The 24,226-nt window shown below is 41.3% G+C and overlaps 1 protein-coding gene across 1 annotated transcript in view; it reads left to right on the forward strand.

Annotated features, from left to right (window-relative positions):
* Positions 1–22,971, forward strand: part of ZKSCAN8 (zinc finger with KRAB and SCAN domains 8) — a 34,441-nt gene extending 11,470 nt beyond the window's left edge. The window contains 5 exon segments of the mRNA XM_067752321.1: positions 1,304–2,243; positions 14,621–14,627; positions 15,593–16,563; positions 18,800–18,914; positions 21,239–22,971. Coding sequence (XP_067608422.1) covers positions 1,304–2,243; positions 14,621–14,627; positions 15,593–16,342 — 1,697 coding nt within the window. The 3' untranslated portion in view covers positions 16,343–16,563; positions 18,800–18,914; positions 21,239–22,971.
* The last annotated feature ends 1,255 nt before the right edge of the window (positions 22,972–24,226 follow it).

Here is a 24,226-nt window from a genome sequence, read left to right on the forward strand (position 1 = left end):
AGTGTCCATCAGCAGATGAATGGATAAAGACGATGTGGTGTGTGTGTATATATATATATATCTCAATACAATGGAATATTACTAGGCCATAAAAAAGAATGAAATAATGCCATTTGCAGCAACATGGATGGACCTAGAGATTATCATACTAAGTGAAGTAAGTCAGACAGAGAATCTAAAAAATAGTGGAATCTAAAATATAGTACAAATGAACTTATTTACAAAACAGAAATAGACTCACAGACACAGAAAACAAACTTATGGTTACCAAAGGGGAAGGTGGGGAGAGGGATAAATTAGGAGTATGGGATTAAGATACACACTACCATATATAAAATTGATAAACAACAAGGATTTACTGTATAGCACAGCAACTATTATATTCAATATCTTATAATAACCTATAATGGAAAAGAATTTTAAAAAAGAATAAAGATATATACACATATATATGTGTAACTGAATCACTTTACTGTACACCCAAAACTAACACGATATTGTAAACCAACTATACTTCAACTAAAAAAATAAATAGAAATAAAATAACCAGGATAAATAAATAAATTTAAAAAAATAAAAGGGCACTTTTATTCTCTAATCTAGGACTTACCTTACAGTTTGTAACTGGGTATTGGTCTCTTTGCCAGTTGGAAATTGAAATCTTTTAGTGCTCTCTGAGTTCACATAGATTCTCTCACTTAGACCTATTGTGCTCCTCCCTTTTAATGACTGGGACTTTTTCATTCCTTTTCCACTCATTAGGTCTTTTCGTAGTTCCATATTCCTTCCCACTCCCTAACTTCCACTTCTCCGCAGTTGATCCCTTCTCTACTTCAGTCCTCCTTCCATCAACCCTATTTTTTTTTTTTTTTTTTTTTGCGGTATGCGGGCCTCTCACTGTTGTGGCCTCTCCCATTGTGGAGCACAGGCTCCGGACGCGCAGGCTCAACGGCCATGGCTCACGGGCCCAGCCGCTCTGCGGCACGTGGGATCCTCCCGGACCGGGGCACGAACCCGTGTCCCCTGCATCGGCAGGTGAACTCTCAACCACTGCGCCACCAGGGAAGCCCCATCAACCCTATTTTTTGATGGCAGTTCTTCCCCAGTTGGTGTGTGGTACTTCTGTTTGACCCTGCTCCTTTCTCCCCATATTAACAAAGGCATTTCAGAGACAGGTGGGAGCTTTGCGTTTACTTGTAGCTGTTCCAAGTGTATATTCCTTTCCCCCATCTTTGATTTCTTTCTCCTAACATAGAGTATAGGAAGTGACGTTGGCTTGATGTTTATTACATTTTTATTCCAGGTGGTGAGACCAGGAATGAGAACAGGGAATTAGCTTCAAAACAGGTAATATCTACTGGAATCCAACCACATGGAGAGACAGCTGCCAAATGCAACGGGGATGTTATCGGGGGTCTTGAGCATGGAGAAGCCCGAGACCTTCTGGGCACATTAGAGAGGCAGCGGGGAAATCCCACCCAAGAGAGACGACATAAATGTGATGAATGTGGGAAGAGCTTTGCTCAGAGTTCAGGTCTTGTTCGCCACTGGAGAATCCACACTGGGGAGAAACCCTATCAGTGTAATGTGTGTGGTAAAGCCTTCAGTTACAGGTCAGCCCTTCTTTCCCATCAGGATATCCACAACAAAGTAAAACGCTACCACTGTAAGGAGTGTGGTAAAGCCTTCAGTCAAAACACAGGCCTGATCCTGCACCAGAGAATCCATACTGGGGAGAAGCCGTATCAGTGCAATCAGTGTGGGAAGGCTTTCAGTCAGAGTGCGGGCCTTATTCTGCACCAGAGAATCCACAGTGGGGAGAGACCCTATGAATGTAATGAGTGTGGGAAAGCTTTCAGTCATAGCTCACACCTCATCGGACATCAGAGAATCCACACTGGGGAGAAGCCCTATGAGTGTGATGAGTGTGGGAAAACCTTCAGGCGGAGTTCACATCTTATTGGCCATCAGAGAAGCCACACTGGGGAGAAACCCTACAAATGCAATGAGTGTGGGAGGGCCTTCAGTCAAAAGTCAGGCCTTATTGAACATCAGAGAATCCACACTGGAGAAAGACCCTATAAATGTAAAGAATGTGGGAAAGCTTTCAATGGGAACACTGGCCTCATTCAGCATCTGAGAATTCACACAGGGGAGAAGCCCTATCAATGTAATGAGTGTGGGAAAGCCTTTATTCAGAGGTCAAGTCTCATTCGACATCAGAGAATCCACAGTGGAGAAAAGTCTGAATCTACGGGAGTTTAGGAAAAAACTTTAGTCATAGATTGGGCATTATTCAGCATTAGAGGAACCATGTGCTAGTGAGAGGTCTTTCAGTGTAACAAAAAGGCAGAAAGTTCAGCATCATTACAACCTTATCTAGGGTCAGAATTGATAGTGGTGACAAAGTTAGAATAGCTCTTCAGTAGTTTGGGCACAGTGCCTTGATGCAGGTTGATTAGCTTGACTATCTTGGGAGGTGTCTGATGGAGTGGAGCTCCTGATGGCCTAAGGTATCCTTTAGAAGCTTAAAATAGCATTAGAGCAAGTTGCTCGTCACGGCTTGAGGCACTTAACTTTGTCTTTTTGGTGAGTAGCTATAGGTTTGAGAGAGGCTACTCCTCCTAGTTCCTCTGTTTCTTCCCATCTGTGATCCCTTCTCCCATTTATTCCCCTAAAGGTGCACTTGTGCTCCTAATCTGACCTAAGAAGCTGCTTTAGAGTTTGAAGCAGCCTCTGTGTGAGACTTATATTTAGCTTTCTAAGATCCTAGTTCTAGGGAAATTTTTACAGACATCTCATGTATTTATGCTTAAGTGTGCATTTTATTTTATTCTAATGCTCCTGATAGTGGAAATCCATATTCCCATGCAAACTCAGAATGCTATATTTTTAACAGCACTCCAGCATTTTTCTTCATATATCACCTTCACTGACTCCACTGAGTCATTGAGCATCCATACGTATCCTTCACCACTCCCAGTCCCAGTACCTGTGTCAGCGAGGAAGTGGACGCATTAGTGATGGTTGTGGGAATGATGCAGAGAAAGAGGTGAGTGGAGACTCAGCCCCGCTGCTCTTGAGCTTGGATGGTTGTGCCTTTTGGTGACTTCTGACTCTGCTTTCCACCTTCCCACTGTACACTGTGGTACAAATAGGTGTTTACACTATCCTCGTTAAGGCATCACATGGGGAAAAAAAAGGAGACAGGTGCTTGAAGAAGACATAAAAATCCTTACAAAGAATGTATACTCATCTCTTTTGGCCCATTACGGTACCACTCTCTCAGGGGTCTGCACAAACCCCCTGACTAGATGGTCTACACTCTTGTCTTTACCCTGGACCCACCTCCTTAGATGGCCTCAGCACCTCCCTCATTCTTCATCTCTTTCTTGCCATATCTACAGCGGTAATCAGTTGAATACTTCACCTCACAGTTCCTCATTCTTCTGAATTCTGGTGCACTCCATCTGTAATCCAGCAAAGACACAGTATTAAACTCATCATCACCAAGCACTATATTTCATCTTTGAAGCTTTCAGTATACCAGGGGATATTGTATAAAGTAATGAGGCTGGTTTAAAGTAACACCTACAACTTCCAGAAGAATCCAAATATGGGTTGTCCTTTAAATAGGGCAGTTCTAGCTATTCCAGTAGTGCTATTATTCCAAGTGCTACCACTCCTCTAGATATTTGGAACATTCTCAAGGTTCCCATTTAATAGACCATACAGGAAAACTCTATTACTCTTGAATTTCATCTCATTTTTGACCACTTGATTACTCACTTATTCACCATATTTGGAATTGAATAACTTTTGGCTGTTTCCAAAATCAGCTGTCAGAATTGGAATTAATTCCATTAATCCTATCCAGAAGAAAATGATACACATTGTGATGAAAATTCCAAGAGAAATTATGAAATTTCACACTGCGACTATCATGAACAGGGACAGCACTTTCTAATCATGTTGTTTTATGATTGATGTTTTCAAAAATCAGTTATAAAATCAGGTATCATAGAGGTCCACCTTTTGGATCGTAAATTCCTTCCCTATAACATCCCTTCCCTACCCCAGTATGGCCCATATTGACCACTAATAACATCAAGGTTATCTACATCTATTTCATTGAACCATTGGTACCCACTTGTCATTCGTCATCCTGGTTTCCTTGGTTAACTTCTTCAAAACAATGCTTTTCAGTATCCTTTATTTTCTTATCTTCCCTCCTCCCCCCTCCCTCCTCCCTCCTCCCCCCTCCCCCCTCCCCCCTCCCTCCTCCCTCCTCCCTCTCCCTCTTTTTGGCCTATAGATTACTATTCCTAATTCCCTGGTACTTGAAATTACAAGAAACCAGAAATAAATCTAGTTGTCTCTAGATCCTTGCTCTCCACTTTAGTTGTGCCTTATTGTCCTTAAGATACTAATTCTACCTGAGGCAAATGCTACCTGTGTACAGATATTACATAGGATGAGTACATTGTCAGAGGGAGAGTATGTGTGTGTGTGCATGTGCATGTATACACACACTCCTCCCATGTATTGATAGTTTAGGGGAACAGTTGTCTCCTATTCCAATGAAAGCTCTCAGCAGAGTACCATATTGAAATGACTGTAGATGTACCAGTTAACATCTCTACTCAGAGTAATGTGTAGCCAGACTTAAATCTCAGAATTACTAATATCTGGCAGAAATTTAAAGAAAATATGACCAGAAAGATTACTATTTTACTGGGATGCATGTGAGAAAAGAATATGACTTGAAAGAACGATATATACCAAGGCTGATTCAGCACACGTATAGAGATAGCCAAGTAGTATAAGACAGTAGAAAAAGGCTATTGTTTCTTTGGGGGCATAAGTAGAAGCCCATTCTTGGTCTCCTGTTTTCACTCTTAGCATTAGAATATTGTTGATCACTCTGTATGACCTTATTTTGCTCCTAACTATGAGTGACATGCACTAAGTTCCTTTATCCTGCATATTCTGTTTTTATGCTCTTAATCTGAAATGAACTGTTCACCAGTACTTTCTTCTCCCATCCTCAGCTTTTCATTTTAGGACCTGGTGTAATAAAGTGGTTCTTCCGTAACTGTTGCGATCCAGCATAGTCCTAGTAGAGACATCTTAGGTTTCAAAGATTTTCTCCATTGAGTAAGGTGGCAGTGCTAGAATGCAGTGATTGATTCCCATATGTGAACAGTTAGTTTTACTCTTGGTTCCGAGGCTCTAGATAATAATAGCTGACATTTATTGAGCACTCACTATGTGCCAAACCCAGTGTTACATATTTCTTATGCTTATGGTAGATATTGTATACTCCACTGTATGGATGAGGAAACTGAGGCTTAGAGAGCTGAATGAGTTGATCAAGATCACAACTAGTAAGTGATAGAGCAGGGATTCTAACCTACATAGTCTGATTCTCAAGCCTGTGCTCCTGACAGCTGGTCTGCTGTGTCTCTAATGAACACCCTAACCCTGGCCAGCCATTTAAAAATTATGTATTCCTGGGCTTCCCTGGTGGCGCAGTGGTTGAGAGTCCGCCTGCCGATGCAGGGGACACGGATTCGTGCCCCAGTCCGGGAAGATCCCACATGCCGCGGAGCGGCTGGGCCCGTGAGCCATGGCAGCTGAGCCTGTGTGTCTGGAGCCTGTGCTGTGCAACGGGAGAGGCCACAACAGTGAGAGGCCCGCGTACCGCAAAAAAAAAAAAAATAAAAAATTATGTATTCCTGGTTACTGAGGGAGGAAATGTGCACTATGGTGCAAATCCATACAGTTACTGGAAAATTGGTTGAAAATGCCATTTTGGTTTATAATTATATCATCTTTAAATGTTGATACTTTTGATGCTTTGTAGTACTAGAAAGCTAAATTCTGCAAGGAAAACATGTTTAAAGAAGTAAAACATTTTTAAAAACTGGGAGGACAAAGCAGTAACTTATAGATTCAAGTACATTTCTCTCTGAACTGCCCCAGGGAAAGTAGCATTGTGGAGGGAAATGAAATATCCATGCCCTAGGCCAGGCAGATGGACAGTCAGGATGACACCAGTAAGTTCATCTACAGCATAAAATGTGTAAAAGCTTCAAATTTACTGCTCATTTCCAACTCCCATTTTATTCTTCTGTCATTCATGGTTTCTCAAACATGTCATCCATTATTAAACCCCGTTTCCTCATTAATCTATTCTTAAAACTTCTCCTTGTTGGCTTTTGTATTCCACTGAAATATCCTCAGAATCATCAGTGGATAAATATTAATGCCTTTTTTTAGTTCTTGTCCTTCTAGATCTATATTTCATACTTGGGAATTTCCCCTGCATCTCAGGGATTCTCCTTTGACTTGTGGGATCCTTTTTGGTCAGTTTCTTCACTTTTAGCTTTTCTTTGTTGGTCTTTTCTTCCTCTCCACTGAGAAAATCTCCATGTCTTAATTTTATTCACTATTTTTTCTATACTCCTGTTTAACCATTGTGATTGTTTACACTTACCTTCTTATATTTGAGTAACTTAATATTTCCTGCCCTGTGGGTTGTCTCCCACAGGTACTATAGGTACCTGTGAACTTTTCCACAGGTACCTATACAACTTGGTATTTGAAAACAGAACTCATCACTCTGTCCCCAACCCCTGTTTTCCTTTTAAATAGGCATCTTTGCTTAACATCTTTACCCTGAACAGACTCACTACCCTTCATATTTCTTATCCCAATCTTAGAGTGGTCTTTTAGTCTTTTTCTGGTCTCCATCGTTCATGTCCAAAGTCTTGCTAAGTTGTACCAATTCTTAGTCAGTTTTCTCCTTGAGGCTGGACTTTTTTACGTTTCTGCTATCCCTTCATATCCTTCTCTGCAGATCCATATCATCTGAGGCCCAGGTTATTGTAATTCTTTCTTTTCAGTTTACTTACTCCCAAGATCCCCACCTTGTATGCTTCCAAGATGGTCCTCCTCAAACTCCATTTTCATGATATCTCATTTTCACTCAAGAACACCCAGCAAATAATTCCTATCAGAGCAATGATGTTCAAAGCTCTCCATTACCTTGCCCTCCATACTTAATCTGCCTCAGCTTCATTACTCTCTAGCATATTCACCTTGATTTATCATGGTTAAACTTCCTGTGACCTTCCACTGTTGTCTTATAAGCCCTTGCCTCTGTGCCTTTCTCATGCTGTTCCTTTTGCTTAGATTTCTCTTTGGCCCCAGCTCATGTTCATTACTCCCTTCAAAGCCTAGCTTCCATTACGTCTTCTGAATGAGCTCTCCCTGACGATTTCATCTCACACTGAGACCTCCCTTATTCTGTGCTGCCTCAGCACTGATCCTTTTGAGTTTTTACTATGGTCCATGCAGTTACTAATATGTTGTTATGTAATTATTTTCTAGCATTCTGTATTGTAGTTTCACATTTGTATTTATTTCCCAAGTTAAATTGTAAGCTCCTTGAGGGCAGGAATAATAACTTTTACATTTGTATCTTTGCACCCCTTAGTGCCTAGTACAGTGCTGAGCACATAGTAGGCGTTTAATAAATGCTTGTCGAATTATTGTGTGGATTATTTTTTTATATACAGAAAATTTTACACTGCTTTTGAGGATATATGCCTCTTCTTATTTTGTGCACAGACCCATTTCCATTGTACATCAATAACTGCCTGTACCTAAGACTAAAGACCAAAAAATTCAACTTTAGGAGGGTATGTGTGAAAAGTTGAAATGTGAAGCTTTCTATTTGTTTGGTCAGAGTTATTTATTGATTAAGAAAGAAAATAGGAAACTCTAAAGATTACTGTTTATCGTTGCAAAAGTGCTTGAGAATCGGCTTTTGTATCTCAAGTTAGACTGGTGGTTCTCAACTGGAGAAACCTGGCAACGTCTGGAGACAATTTCGGTTGTACCTCTAGTGGATGGCTGGGATACCACTGGCATCTAGTGTTAAGGCTGGAGATGTTGCTAAACATCCTGCGTGCACAGGACAACCCCCACAACAAAAGAATTATCAAGCTCTGTATGTTTAATAGTGCCAAGGTTGAGAAACCCTGGTCTAGATATATTTAAGGTAAATAGGAAAAAGAAGAGAGACGAAATACTAGATTTTTTTTACAATTAGAAAAATTAGCTATGCCAAGCTTTATGAGAATCCTAAATGTTTATATATTTTGTAGTTTGTAAGATTAGAAAAAGCCTTAACGTTTGGAGTTTACAGCAACATACCTGTATGTTTTAAGATTGCTTTCAGCATCAAATCTGCCTCCATCCTTTATACCAAGTGGAAGATGTTGTAGGAGTACAAGTCTAGTTTTAGCCTTCTATATCTTGGTTCATTACATAAAATACAAGGTAAAACACTGGGGCCTATCTCTTTAGCAGGGGGCCTGCAACTTACCAAAGATTTAGCTTTGGGGACAACACATGAGCCTCGACAGTCCCTTGGACAGCCACTAGACAGGAATAACTGTCAACTTCCCAAGGAAACCCCAAGCCAGAACGTTGTCAAAGTTTGCCAAGTATTAAAACACATCCCCACTTAAAAAGTTTTTAACATACTCTGTTAATCCTACTTAAGAAACACATGTAGGGGGAAATATTAGTAGGAAATTTAGTTAATTAGGAAATTGAGTAGTGTAAAAGAAGACTTTTTAAAAACTAGTCTCCTTTTGTAACTCAATGGTACTTTCTTCAACAGGTTTAAAGAGTAACAATCCCAGAGTTAGAAAAATCAGTTTATGTAATACAGCAAAGAAATAACTGTGTTGATCTGTTGTGTTTACTCATACAGTCTATAGAATGCTAGGTTTGGAAGTGACTTTTTTTTTTTTTTTTTTTTGCGGTACGCGGGCCTCTCACTGATGTGGCCCCTCCCGTTGCGGAGCACAGGCTCCGGACGCGCAGGCCTAGCGGCCGTGGCTCACGGGCCTATCCACTCCGCGGCATGTGGGATCTTCGCGGACCGGGGCACGAACCCGTGTCCCCTGCGTCGTCAGGCGGACTCTCAACCCTGGAAGTGACTTTTGAGATCATTTTCCAGCCCGTTATTCTGTAAATGAAGGTCCAGAGAGGTCATGTGGCTTGCACCAGGTCACCCATTAAGTTAGTGGTACAGGCGAAACTAGAATCCAGGCTTCCTGAGGCTTTGCCTATTTCTTTTTTGGCTAGTCATGACCCTTGTTTTATGTTCTTGTTTCATAGTGTGCCATGGGATGTATTCATACTTATTGCCTCCACTTGTAGTGTTTCATTTTAGGAATTATTCCTTTCATCAGCTTGTATGTCCAAACGAGTATATTGACTGGTGTCTTGAGTTAAATTCTTTGATAAACGACTGAGTAGTCCAAGGGATTTTGCAGTACCGCCGCCCTTTTTAAAGTCCTGCCCTCTCAGGTCTGGTTCCTAATCTTGGAGAAAGCACATAGGATGTGCAGCATTGGCTTCAGAATACTAATAATGAAGACCAGAGCTCTTAGGGACCTGTGGGTCAGTTTTAGGAATCCTGTAGGGCCCAGACTGGAGATGTTGCCCTTTCCCAGCTGCAGTGTCTTTAAATTCCAATATTCAAGGGTGATCCTACCCTGGGTAAAATCAGGAAGCAAAAAATCACCTTCGTGACGGGTGAGGCAGGAATTCGGAGTCTTTCAAAGACTCGGGGCAGAGGAGCTCCCAGGAATGACAGTATTGCCCAGACCCCACAACTGCCTGCCTGGGTACAAGCTAGGCCCCGCCCCGGAAGTGCTGAGAGGGACTTCCGCTCGCGGGGAGCTCTCGGGCCAGGTTGCTGCTCGGGCTGTAGTAGTAGGGTCCTCTGCGTTTGGGCGGTGGCATGGTGGGCGTTGCTCAGCTGCAACCCCTCGGATTCCTTCTCCTTGGTCGGACCGGGTGGAGCGTTGGCATGAGCCCCGAGAGGCAGTCCTGGGACGGTGGGCGCTAAGCCCAGATGCAACCTCCCGGGGAAGGGTTTTTCTCGCGATTTAGTGCTGCTGGAGTCCACATTTGGACTACTTCTCTCGGGATTATAACCCCTATCTTTCTGAGGTCTTCAGAGATTTATTGAGTCACATTAACAACGTGTACCCCTGGTACATTTGGAATCAATGCCCACCAGACCCCTCAGCTTGCCATTCCAAACAAAAGGGAGAAACTGCAAATGAGTGGAAGTATTAGGATCTCTAAATTTAGGAGAGGTTTCCTCTTCCACATCTGCGTTTCGTGCCCATACTTCCTTTAGAATGCAGAATACACCTCTGTATTTCAGCTTGGCAATAAATAATCGCCCTTCCCCTTTAGCAGTAACTTTTCCGTCCACACGTGTGCAGACCCGCCTACCAGCAACGGCGGTGCTGTTCTCTCCCGACGCACGTCTCCAGGCCCTCTCCCAGTAGTGCTCCGAGGCAATGGCAAGGAGATTCCTGTGGCACAGGGCCACGCCTGCTAATCCCAGTTTGTGATCTGACAGCCCGTCTTTGAAAGTTAGCCCCTTATTTGACATGGCTTTCTTTCTTTTTCTTTTTTTTCTCCCATTACCCTCAGTAATTAGTGTAACAGCTGTGGCAATCTGCTTTTTCTTTGAGTAAATTTATGTTTCTTTTACAGAAGTATTCCGGAAAAGGGAGGCCCTCAAGAGGAATCTTACTGAATTGCAGACTCTCCAATTAACAAGAAAGCTGCATGTATGCATTTTTAGAAGACCTGCTTTTGCTGGTTCCAAGGATTCTGTTACTGGAAAACTGCTCTGAGCTGGCTCCAGCAGCTCGGTTGACAATGGCTGAGTCCAGTTCCTGACTATTCTGATGAGGAATGCCAGGTCTCGGAATGGGAGTGGCATTGGGGGGAGAGGTGAGAGGGTCTTTGGGAAAGTGACTAAGCTGGAGGACCTCAAGAGGGAGTAGGATGAACCTAGACAAGAGGGCAGCAAAGGAGAGGTATTATCAAGTCATCTGAAAACTTTCAGCCTCTTAGTGATGATTCTTCTCTTTTTTTTTTTTCCTACGTTTTATGTATGCAAGTCTAAAGTCAGACTGTGATAGTAGCCAAATAACTTAATCTCTGTGCTTCCATTTCCTCGTCTATAAATGAGGATGATAAAAGCAATTGCCTTTTACATTACATGAACATTACCTGGTACAAAAGAAGTGCTATCTAGATATTTGTTGTAATTATTTTTTCCTCTCCTTACCTTCCTGGGACTTGGCCTGCTCTGCTGATTTATTTGTTTATACAGTGATTCCCCATAATTTCACGTGTTTAATTTTTTCTAGGTCCCATTTCTTGCACACAGTCAAGAAGTGATCTATTAATAAATGTCAGCTCTGGCAGCAGAAGGAGAACCACTGTCTCTGCAGCTCCTAGCCAGGAATACACTATTGAAATATCAATTACAGGGACCCTTCTCCCTACAGGAGTGTTGTTAAGTGTTAAACTTTGACATTCTGTAGTTTTCTGAAGGTTCTGGATATAAGGGACCTGACGACACTTTTTTTTTTTCTTAAACTTCTGTTTAATGAGATCAGCATAACTGTGTGGTTATGACTGCTCAGCAATCTGGTTAAGTTCAAAATGAGGGTGGAACAATAGGGAATCCAGCTCAGCTCTGCCAATTCCATGATTTGTATTATTCAGAAGTTCTCCCTTTGCTGTCTGTTGTCTGAGCTATAAGTTGTAAGTATATTTTCCATTTTTTATTTGTTTTTCACTCGACTTAAGTGGGTTTTTTTGTTTTACTTTGCCAGAGTATGGATTCTTTGCAGGGTCAAATTTATCAATCTTTTCATTTATGGCCTCTGGATTTTGGTTCTTAATTAGAAAGAAAGGGCTTCCTACTCTGAAGTTATAAAAGACTTCTCCCATGTTTTCCTCTGGCACTTGTATGGTTTCATTTATAACATTTACAACTTCTATTTATTTGAAATATTTACCAGTGTACAGAGTGAGGTCAGAATCCAGTTTAATATTTTTCCAGATGATTACCCAGTTCTCTGCATACATTTATTAAAAAGTCTATTTATCTTTTTCTTACTGATTGGCTACCTTTATTATATGCTAGATTTCTGCCTGTGATTGCATCTACTTCTGAACCTTCTATTCTGAATCATTTGTTTATCTCCTTCACCAGTGCCACACTGTTTAATTATTGAGGCTTTATAATATGTTTAAAATTCTTTAGGACAAGTGCCCCTTCATCGCCCTTCTTTTTCAGTTTTCGCAGGCGGAGTCTTGCTTGTTTAGTTTTCTATGTGAACTTTAAAATCTACTTATTAAAAGGTTCGTATTTTTTTGGAATAGTGTTAAATTTACAAATTAATATAGGGATTACTTTCTAAGACCTAAGCCTTGAGATACCATTCGCTGGTTCTGCTGGGAGGCAAATGGAAGGAGTTGGGACTGTAACAGATCTAGGTTCAAATTCCATCTCGGAGCTTTTATTAGTTGTCCAACCTCAGAAAACTTATCTGCTTAGATTTCTTATATATGAGAGGATGACTGTAACGTCTGCCCTGCAGGATTAAAGGAGCTAAAAAGCCTAAAATGCCTTTTTCTGTGTAAATAGAATCCTTTCCACTCTTGCTCCTTTCAGGGCCTCAGCTCATGAACCACTGAGAGGGAAGCCTCCAGGATCCCAGAGCGGACCACCAGGTGCCTCGGGCGGGGTTCCGCGGAAGTCGACCTCTCCGAGCCAGTGCGGGCGTCAGACGACCTGTCTATTCATCAAATCAGGGTTTTCCAGGTGAGACCTCTCGCGTCATTCTCCTTGGGTTTGGAGTGAGCTGTAGGGCGAAGAGCAGCAGAGAGGGTTACTACGCGCCGCACCTCGTTGCCTCACACCTGCCCCTCTACCTTGCGCCCCGACCCTTTCCTTCCCCTCACCCTGCCGCCTCTCCCCTTTCCCCGCCTTCTTTGCACACTCCTCCCTTCTCTTTTACTATATTTTCCTTTCTCATTTCCCACGGTTTCTTTTTCTGTCCTTTCCCTCCTCCTTCTCCTCTGGGCCGTTGCCACACTGGCATTGCCGACTCCCCCAGAGACCCCCGAGTTCCCCAATCGCTTTTCTGGCGGGGCCGATTTCCAGGCGGGTGTGGGGAGGTGGAGTAGACTTTCTTTTCTCTTGGCCGTGTGCCCTCAGCTCTCCTTTGTTCTGATAACCTTAGTAGCTGACGGACGCTTGGCAATTTTATTTAGTTGTTCTTGAAATATTTTCATTTTGCCTCAAAGGAAAAAATCAGTTTAGCTGAATGCTCTACTCACGGAAACTCCTTTCTTTTGGTATCTATATCTCATTCCCCTCTGCCTCCAACCTTTTTCTTCTGTTTAAATGATGAAAGCAAATGTCCCTCTTCTTGATAGCTTTTCTTTGGAATTAAAAATCTTAAGGTATCTGATAACAGCTCAGAAAGGTAACTTTATACATATTTGTAGCCTTAAGATAATTTATCCAGAAAAAATACTGTATTTATTATCCTTTGTAGTTGCCTAAAGTCAGTATCAGCAGTTTGGGTCTGTGAGGGGAATATATTAGGGAAAAGAAGGCACATTGAGGCAGCCACAGGAAAGGCTAATTCAAGTATGAGCAAGCTACAGACCAGAAGGGGTTTGGGTAGGACTAGGCGTTCTCTGTGTTTTGCTAAGGGCAAAGCGACTTGCACCACATGCTTCCATGGTAGCCATGTTTCTGGACTCTGGGCAAGCGTTCATTTGCATGTGACCGGTGCACTGAGTTAGCCTTTTTCAGTGTTGCCAAGGAGCTACTGTTCAGAGAAACTGGATAGAACAGCATCACTTAGAAATGGTACAGTTCGTAAGTCATGGAGAGTATAGTGCCCATATGAAAGTAAACCTGTGACTGATCTGTGGGGCTCGAAACTGGATTAAGGAAATCAGAGGCTTTAAAAGTACGTTTCTATAAAGAAATATTGCAAAGACACAAGAAGCTAATAAAATTGATTACCTATGGAGGTGGCAAACTGAGGGGGGACCAGGGTGGAAACAAGTCTTCTTTTTATATATCTTTTGAGACCATTTTGACTTTTGAATTGTATATTACCTATTCAAAGACATAGACAAATTTTTAAATAAAATTTTTAGAATAGTTTCTGATCTCTGGGCATTTTGGATTAGCAGAAAAATTGTGAAGGTAGTACAGAGAGTTCTTATATCCCCCACACCCAGTTTCTTTCTTTTTTTTTTTTTTGGCTGCACCACGTGGCATGTAAAATCATAGTTTCCCAACCAGGGATCAAACCTGTGCCCACTGCATTGAAAGCATGAATTCTTAACCACTGGATCACCAGGGAAGTCCCCAGTTTCCCCTGTTATTAGCATCTTACATTATATAGAATACTTATCACAACTATTGAGTTACTATTGCCTATTATTATTAAAGTCCATACTTTATTCACGCTTCCTTAATTTTTACCTAATGTTCTTTTTTCTAGTCCAGGATCCCATCCAGCATACCATATTACATTTAATTGTCATGTCTCCATATGCTCCTCTTGGCTGTGACAGTTTCTCAGACTTTCCTTGTTTTTGATGACTTTGAAAGTTTTGAGGAGTACTTTAAGGTTTCTTTGTAGAATGTTACTCAATTGAAATTTGATGTTTTTCTCATTATCATGCTGAGGTTAGAGGTTTGGGGGTGTTGACTTATCACTATTGAGACATAAAACAATTTGTAAGATGGAAAAAGGCAGAGGGAGATAATTTGTGTAATTTGAGTTTGAAGCAAAAGTTTTATTAAGTTTGGAGATAGAATTGAGTTTGTTCCCAGGGGATAAGAGAGTGGGAGCAGTCCAACAAGTTATCCACACATTGGTCTGAATTATAAAGATGGAGTGGACCCTTCTTTGGAGAGATAAAGGGTCTGTTCTGTCACAGTTCCAGAGAAGACAAAGCACCCCTGTTGCTAAGATACTGTCTGTCATAGCAACATCAGCTGCAGCAATAGTAGAGGTAGCAGTAGACAGAGCTTCTTTTATCTCCATGTCTCTCTTCCAACCCAAATAGTGTGGACTTGTGTGAGTGATAAAACACAATGATAATGTTATTGTCATTTTTCCCAAACTAATTCATTATCAGTTGAACTTCTGGTTTTTTGCCTTCTCTGTTCCTGTGCTCCTTCATCTGCTCTGTTATCTGCAAATCTCTGCAACTCCTGTCTTGTTTCCCAATTTAATTAAATATGATAAAAAGTCTTAAGTAGAAACTATCTATTATTTTATATACTCACTTATATCCCAGATTTTGTGCTTTAAATACCTTTATAAAGGGTAGACTTAAATAGTTATTTGAGTCAGGTGTTCATTCCAATAGTTCTGTGGTGGTACAGACTGAAGAAAAACATTTGATCTGGCCACCGTGTGATCGGTGTGTCCTGGGTTTGTGGAACATGTTTGAGAGTCCTAGTTTAGTCTTTATTACATCATATTGCTTTAGCATCAGGGAATAAATTACATTTGAAAGGTCTTCTTATTTCAGGAATCAAGGCCAAAGGTATGAACAAGGTGTCAATTTTGAAGGGAAGATTTTTGTAAGGATGGACCCACACCCGAAGGTCCCCAGCATATATGATAGGGATACTTTACAGATTCCTGAGAATGAAAAACGTTTTCAGTATGAGGACCAGTTAGAAAGGCATGTGGACAAGCCTGAAGAAGAAAGATGGTATAAATGCAGTGAGTGTGGAAAGAAGTTTGCCCAGAGCTCAAGCCTTGTTTGACATCGGAGAATCCACACCAGAGAGAAACCCTATGAATGTGATCACTGTGGAAAAGCCTTCAATGCGCGCTCAACCCTCACTGTGCATGAAAGAATCCACACTGGTGAGAAACCCTATACTTGTAATGAGTGTAGGAAAGCATTCAGTGTGAGGGCGCACCTAATTATACATCAGAGAATCCACAATGGAGAGAAACCCTATGAATGTAATGAATGTGGCAGAGCATTTAGTGTGAGCTCAGACCTCATCAAACATCAGAGAATCCACTCTGGTGAGAAACCTTATGAGTGTGATGAGTGTAGGAAAGCCTTCAGCGTGAGCTCAGACCTCATCAAACATCAGAGAATCCACACAGGAGAGAAGCCATATGAGTGTAAGGAGTGTGGGAAGGCCTTCTATGTGAACTCAGCCCTTATTAATCACCAGAGGATTCATTCTGGAGAAAAGCCCTATAAGTGTGGAGAATGCAGGAAAGCATTCAGCCAGATCTCAACTCTTATTCTTCATCAGAGAATCCATACTGGAGAGAAACCGTACGAGTGTGACGAGTGTGGGAAAGCATTCCGTGGGAGCTCTAATCTTACTAAACACCAGAAAATACATGCCAAAGGAAAGTGTCATCAGTGACTTACATGGTGAAGATATTACAAAGGCCTTTTTTTTTTTTAATGTCAGAAGTTGTCACCAAAGGAAGGGTATGGTAAAAGTTAATGTTTGAATTGACACTTCGTTTCTTGGAATATCAAAGAAGTGAGAAGTCAATGAAAAAGGACTCCATCATCGTAATGATTGACTTAAGTCTCTAAGATCACATCTACTTCTGAGAATGCAGTTTTACTACTCATAAGGTAAATTATACCATAATATAGTTTGTTATGGTTTAGTAAGAGCAAACTTCAATATTTCAAACATGATTTTTCCTTTTCTTGTGTGCAAGCCTTTTGTTGTTGTTGTTGCTACCAGTATTATAGGTGAAACATTAAATTTTGAAATTGGAAGTAATGTTGGTTGGTGAGACAGGGACTACATGTCCTCATTGAATCTGCAAATAACTAACCTATTGGTCTTGATTTCTTTGGCTTTAATGTACTGCTATGCTCTTAGAGACGGTTAAATGAGTTAGTGACCTCGTGGCAGAAGGCATACTCTCTTTTTGGCTAGGAATCCCAACTGATAATTCTTCAAAGTTTCAAAGTTATTCTTTTTTTTTTTTTTTTTTGACCATGCCATGCGGCTTGCAGGATCTTAGTTCCCCAACCAGGGATCAAACTCGGGCCCTCTGCAGTGAAGGGGCTGTGTCCTAACCACTGAACCGCCAGGGAATTCCCTCTTTAAGGTTATTCTTGCTTAGTTAAAGCCCCAGGCCTGGCTAAGACTCCGCATTCCCAACACAGGTGGCCCAGGTTCGATCCCTGGTCAGGGAACTAGATCCCACATGCCGCAACTAAGAGTTCGAATGCCCAACTAAAGATCCCGCATGCTGCAACGAAGATCCCATTTGCTGCAGCCAAGACCCAGCGCAGCCAAATAAATACATAAAAATAGATTAATTTTTTTAAAAAGGTTAATTATAAGCCCCAGGCCTTTTGGACTTAATAATCCAATAAACCCCAGAACTTAACTGAGCTTCCTAAACCAAAAACCTCTCAAAAGAGTGTCAGGTGCTTCCGACCCTTGCATTCAGTGTTTCTCAAAGTGTAATGTGGCATATGCAAAGACTCAGAGGTATGAGAATGGAACAAGCTTGGGGAACTGTTGTTGAGTTGGGGTTGGCATTAGTCTTAGGATGGCTTTCAACGATCTGTTTGAGAATAGAGATGCAGACGTAGAGAACAGAGGTGTAGACACGGGGGTGGGGGGATGAATTTGGAGATTGGGATTGACATATGTGCACTGCCATGGTGTAAAACATGGCTAGTAGGAACCTACTGTATAGTGCAGGGAGCTCAGCTTGGTGCTCTGTGGTGACCTAGATGGGTGGGATGGGGTGGGGGTGGGAAGGAGGGGATATATATACACATGTAGCTGATTCACTTCGTTGTACAGCAGAAACTAACCCAACATTGTAAAGCAACTATACTCCAATAAAAAAAAACACAACGATCTATTTGAGTGACTATGTGAAACTTGATATCTGTAATCAACCAGGAGAGCTCAGATTTGGGAGGTGGTAGAAAGTTAATGAATTCAGTTAGAGAAATGTCTTTGTTATATCTGTGGAAATCCCAGTAGAGCTGTTCACCAGACTATAGCCTAACTTCCTAACTATCCCCAGGCCTAAAACTCAAACTCTGTATTCTCTGCACATATGAAACTCAAAGGAAATCTGGACTTTAAAATTACTTTGTTATTATTTTTCTATTTTAGTAGTGATTTCTTACTCCTGGGTAATGGGCCTGAAATCCTTTTGATCCCTGAAACTTAGTAATTCGAGGTTCAAGGTGAGCACCAAATTGATAGAAATTGCAGATTGCTTTGGTCCACACTGTGGACAAGTAGGAGGGAACACTCTGTGGGAAGTTGAAGTGGTATTCACTTCAGAGTAAGACTCTGTGTTGCAAAGGATGCACAGTTTCCCTGAATTCTCATCAGCAATTCAAGCAAGTCAGCTATAAGGCACACTGGATTCCAGGTAGCTCTAAGCTAACTTGTGCCCTCCAACACTGAGGTCACAAACGCATGTTAAAAAGCACATCATGAAGTCTCTGTTATTGAGATGGTGCTTACCACACTACTCAGGTAAATTTAGGCCTGGACATGGGGACTGAAGGTAGAGAATGTCATGGTTCTGCAGCTCAAATTGAGGAGATAGGACCTCAATCAGGGCATGAGGCATGTTAGAGAAAGTAAGGCACGTACTTACAGGCAGTGAAGGGCCTCAAAGAAGCACCAGGACTGTGCTATGCTGGGTTGAAAGTGTTAATTCTTTGCCCTACTTTTTCCTGTCTTTGGCAATTGAAGGACACTGTGGTTTCCCCCTGCTCTGCTCTGGAGAGACTTCCCTGTCACCCCCTGTCTATGTTGTTATCGCCATTGTTTTCAGTATTTACCTCTTTGGGCCCAGCTGTCTTGGTTTGTTCATAGGATGGTGGTTTGCAGGCAGAGTCGTCTGGGTGGAGCACACCCTTCTGGGATCAGCACTGAAGTGATGCCATATCCCACCCAGACCAGCACAACTGTGATTCCTAATCAGTAAGTGGTGAGTATTTTGAAAACTTTGAAGGAACAGACATTCTGGAAAAAGAAATTTCATTTACTGAAGAATTGAGTGTTAGGATATCAGGATATATGTAACATGGTTATTCCTTATAAGCTCAGATTAAGGTATTAATGATTATCTATTTTAGGTTGGGCCTTGTGTCAGGTACTAGGAATACAAAGATAAATGAAAAAAGCACCCTACTCTCCAGAGGCTTACAGTCTATTTGCGGACAGGGAGAAAGGAGTAGATAGAAAATAATAATTACAGTGATAAAGCCATTGGATTTATACCGAATGCTTTTCATTGTAAGTGTAACAAGTACTTATGAGAAGGTTGGAAAAGCTTTGAAGGAGGATGAAATCTTGAAGAAAGAATGAGTTCTTCAGCCACATGAAAAGGAATGAAGGAAGGTACAGTGGGAATAACATGTGAAAATCATGGTGCATCTGGGGGAGGAGAAGGAAGTTTTCAATGTGTATGATTTTTCAGACCTGACCATAGGCAGTTACAAAGGCTTTATCCCTCATGGGTGTAAAGCTACCCTCCTACACAAGGCTTTGAGGCACAGCCAGTGCATGCAGTCTCTGAAGGGAGTTGCAGTCAAAGACTCAGACCGCCTGGCCAGCCATGCTTTTAGGCATATCTGTACTCTTAGCCCAGGCACCTCCTTTTGGGGCCCTTTTTACTGGGGGTCTTGCCCGAGTAACTCTTCAAGATTCTCTCACCCTGATAAGGCAAGACACTTTTCTCCACTCTCAGTACTAGTACTTTTACAATCCTAGCCTTTCCCCTCTTTCTTCCCCTGGCCTCCAGGTCCAGAAAATGACTGGAGCCTTTTGTTTGGTGCTGTGTTGGCAGTGACACAGTCCCCACACCTGTGCTGATTCACCTGACCCCTGCCTGGCACTATTGCATGGATAAGAATAACACACTGCAGGAGCCAGCACTTTTTTGTTGTTGGGCCTCTTGCTAATGCTATTGCAGTAAGTGATTAAAGGCTTGGCTGTTACTTTCATTTTTGCCTGTGTTAACTGACTAATGCAACACATTCTCACCACTCTAGAATCCAGGCTAGAAGAATGCTCCTACCTTGAATATGCTGCTGTTATGGCAAAAGAAAAACAGTCGTAGGACCACATGATGGCTTTTAAAGCATCTGTTCAGGAGGAGCATATGTCATTTCCACTTACGTTTCGTTAGTCAAAGCAGTTCAAATCACCAAGCTTACTATCCATAGGGTGGAGAAAAATAAAGCTTACAAAGAGGACAGTGAATAACTAAGAAAAGTAATATAATTTACCATTGAGATAGTGGATCTACCATATTGGTCAATATTTTTGGAATGCTTCCTATGCTGGGGCTTTTTCTGAGTACCTTACATGTGTATTTTTCTCAATAAAAAATAATGAAATGAGATACATACTACTATATTCCCATTTTACAGCTAAAAATATTGAGGAACAGAGACAGCTAGGAAATGGCAGAGCCAGGAATTGAAACCAGAAGTTCAACTTGACGATGTTTTCTCTTAACCACTATGCTATATTATGAAAGTTTTGATCTGAAGGTTGTTTATGCACCACAGTGGGCCAGTGTGTTATGCTGGTAAAAACTTTAAAGGTGAAATTCAAGAGCCCTTGGTCTCAACCTATCTTTACCTCTAAGTAATCCTGTTACCTAGGCTAATGCCACCTAGCTGGGCCTCAGTTTTACATCCTTAAAAATAAGGAGACAGGCTAGATATTCTCTGATACACCTTCAGCTTTGAGGTTTTTATCATCTCTCCAAATAGATAGTAAAATGCTTTGTTATGTGATGACCTCTTCTTTAATCTGCTACTTTATATATTGTTATGTTCATTGGAGCTCTTGCACAAATGAGTCTCCTCACCAGTCCTTTCTGTTTTACTTCTCCTGCTTTACATTAGTGATGATACTAATAATGAGTAGCTTCCATTTATTTAGACCTATTCTGTTCCCGGTACTTTTTCAGGCTCCTTAGGGTAAATTATTTCATTTAAAAGTATAGATGCTATATTTAGAAAAGAAGCAAAGGTGAAAAAAAAATGCTCTAAATATCCCTTTTGAGAACTTAAAGCACAGGAAAATAAACCCAAGAAAGCAGAAGGAAGCAATTACTAAAGATAAGAGCAGAAAGTAATGGAAAAGCAAGTATGTATTCTTACTTAGAACTTTCACACATAAAGAGTTGTGTTTTATGTAGTTTCTCTCTGTAGGCTACTCTCATGTATGTTACATTTGACTTCCTCTTTCTGCCTCTGGGGAAAAGATGCCAATTTCATGATCAACCTGTTCTTTCAGATGGTGACTCCTGGCCTTAAATAAGGAGTCTGTTTCAAAGCAGAGTTTTCCAGAAGAAGTCTAACAAACAAGGGAGATGTTCAGAAGACTAAGTGGGAACATCATCAGGGGCTCCACACTGGACAAGTTCATGGACTTCTGAATAATTTACCCAAGTGAGAGAGGAGCTCCTTTGAGGACGCACAACTTACATTGCCTCAAGCCATGGAGAATATCACTCCGATAAAGAGGCCTAAGACACCTGGGAGAATTCACCCTGAAGTTCAGTCCTGTCGATGCTGTGGGCATGGGAAATTCTGCATTCAGCTTGTGCACAATTTCCAACTTCAACTGTAATAAAAGAAGCAGCCACTCGTAAAGCGAGTGGAAGTCACCAAACCAAAAATATCCCTCCCTCATAAGACAAACCCTGGTACACCAGCAACCCTGACCAAGCACCAGCACATCCAAACTTAAAGAAAGCCCTATAGATCCTCAACCAGGAACGACCTTCAGTGTAATCCCAAGTCTCAATAAACAACAGAGAAGCCATCCTGAAAAGAGTTTCATGAGAATAAAGAATGTGGCAAAACCTTCAGACACTGGAGTGGTCTTAGACATCAGAGAACCCTTGGGGATATCTTCAGTGTCAGAAGCCTTCTCTGTGAGGTCAAGTCTCATTGAACATAAGCAAATTCATTTTGGACAGGGACCTTATCTATGTCACGAATGTGGCAAAGCCTTTAAGTTCTCTGATAGCCTTGCTAAACATCACAGAATCCATACTGAAGAGAAAACTTATTGGTGTAAAGAGTATAATACTGTAGGATTCATTGTGTTTCGAGTCTGGTCACCCGCCAAAGAACCCACAATGGAAAGCACCATTATGAATGTAGTGAGTGGGGGAAGGCCTTCGTTTGGAAGCCAGCACTTAATTACCAGAAAACCCATGCTAGAGAGAAAATCCATAAATATTAAAATGTGGGAAGGCCTTCACTTAAAAGCTCAATCTTATACATTGGAAAATCCATACTGGAACAAAACGCTATGTATGTATGACCACTGTGGGGACGCTTTCAGCGTTAGCTCAACTCTTAAAGTGTAGCAAAGATTCCTTGTAGGGGAAAGCTCTTTAAGGGTAAATAATGTAGGAAAGCCTTCAGTCAAAGTTCATATCTTATCAGGAATTCCCTGGCAGTCCAGTAGGACTCCACACTTTAACTGCCCCCCACCCCCATCAAAAAGAAAGAAAGAAAAAAAAAGTTCAGATCTTATCAAACATCAGGATCCACACTGGAGAGAAGCCTTATGACTGGGACAGGTGTGGGAAAATCTCTTGAACTCATCTCTTACTAAACATCAGAGGATACACAACAAAAATGAACCTCAGTAGTCAAATATGAGGTAGAGGTATAACATAGAACTTTTCAACATCAAATGTCACCACTAAGAAAAAACCCAATTGCAAAAAATCACTTTAACTGGCATCATTTTATGCAGTTAGACAAGTATTACCAGAGAGACTTTGTCAGGTCACTTTGGGCAAAGCTGAATTAAAACAGATTCCTGTGACAGATCTCAGTGGATATTTAACTGTCTTTGGCACAGTTAGCTTTTCATTTTCTACAGTAAATGTAGAGAGAGTAGGGGGATGTCTTTAAAACTAACCACAACCTTGAATAATCCAAATATTATTTATTACATTTATTTTTTGTTTGGAATTCATGATGCTAATTAAATACTTTTTCTAAGAATGATTTTGACATTGATTCCTGGGATGCAACGGGTATACACTTCTACCAGACTTATACCCTTTTACTTTTTTTTTTTAAACATCTTTATTGGAGTATAATTGCTTTACAATGGTGTGTTAGTTTCTGCTGTATAACAAAGTGAGTCAGCTATATGTATACATATATCCCCATATCCCCTCCCTCTGTCTCCCTCCCATCCTCCCTTCCCACCCCTCTAGGTGGTCACAAAGCACCGAGCTGATCTCACTGTGCTATGCTGCTGTTTCCCACTAGCTAGCTATCTTGGTGGTGTATATATTTGGTGGTGTATATATGTCCATGCCACTCTCTCACTTCGTCCCAGCTTACCCTTCCCCCTCCCTGTGTCCTCAACTCCGTTCTCTACGTCTGCGTCTTTATTCCTGTCCTGCCCCTAGGTTCGTCAGAACTGGTTTTTTTTTTTAGATTCTGTATGTATGTGTTAGCATACGGTATTTGTTTTTCTCTTCTGACTTAACGTCACTCTGTATGACAGACTCTAGGTCCATCCACCTCACTACAAATAATTCAATTTTGTTTCTTTTTATGGCTGAGTAATATTCCATTGTATATATGTGCCACATCTTCTTTATCCATTCATCTGTCGATGGACACTTAGGTTGCTTCCATGTCCTGGCTATTGTAAATAGTGCTGCAATGAACATTGTGGTACACGACTCTTTTTGTATTACAGTTTTCTCAGGGTATATGCCCAGTAGTGGGATTGCTGGGTCGTATGGTAGTTCTACTTTTCGTTTCTTAAGGAACCTCCATACTGTTCTCCATAGAGGCTGTATCAATTTACATTCCCACCAACAGTGCAAGAGGGTTCCCTTTTCTCCACACCCCCTCCAGCATTTATTGTTTGTAGATTTTTTTATGATGGCCATTCTGACCTGTGTGAGGTGATACCTCATTATAGTTTTGATTTGCATTTCTCTAATGATTAGTGATCCCTTTTTATCGTGTTAGTATATCTGGGAAATACAGCAAATACCTGTGTTTCGGTAAATCATTTCACAAAATTTCCTGTCCTTTGTTAAAAAAAAAAAAGATGGTGAAATGTGGGTGGGCCATGTGTACATGTGATATGCTGAACACAGACCGTATTTACCTCATTCATCTTTGGGTCTCCAATATATAAAGTATTGACTGACGCAGAGAAGGCTTGTGACACATGCTGTTGAATGACTGCTTGAAGGGCTCTGTTTATGGGTTGGTATCTATTCAGCCTGAA

The sequence above is a fragment of the Pseudorca crassidens genome, chromosome 10, assembly GCF_039906515.1.
Source record: "Pseudorca crassidens isolate mPseCra1 chromosome 10, mPseCra1.hap1, whole genome shotgun sequence".
NCBI lineage: Eukaryota > Metazoa > Chordata > Mammalia > Artiodactyla > Delphinidae > Pseudorca > Pseudorca crassidens.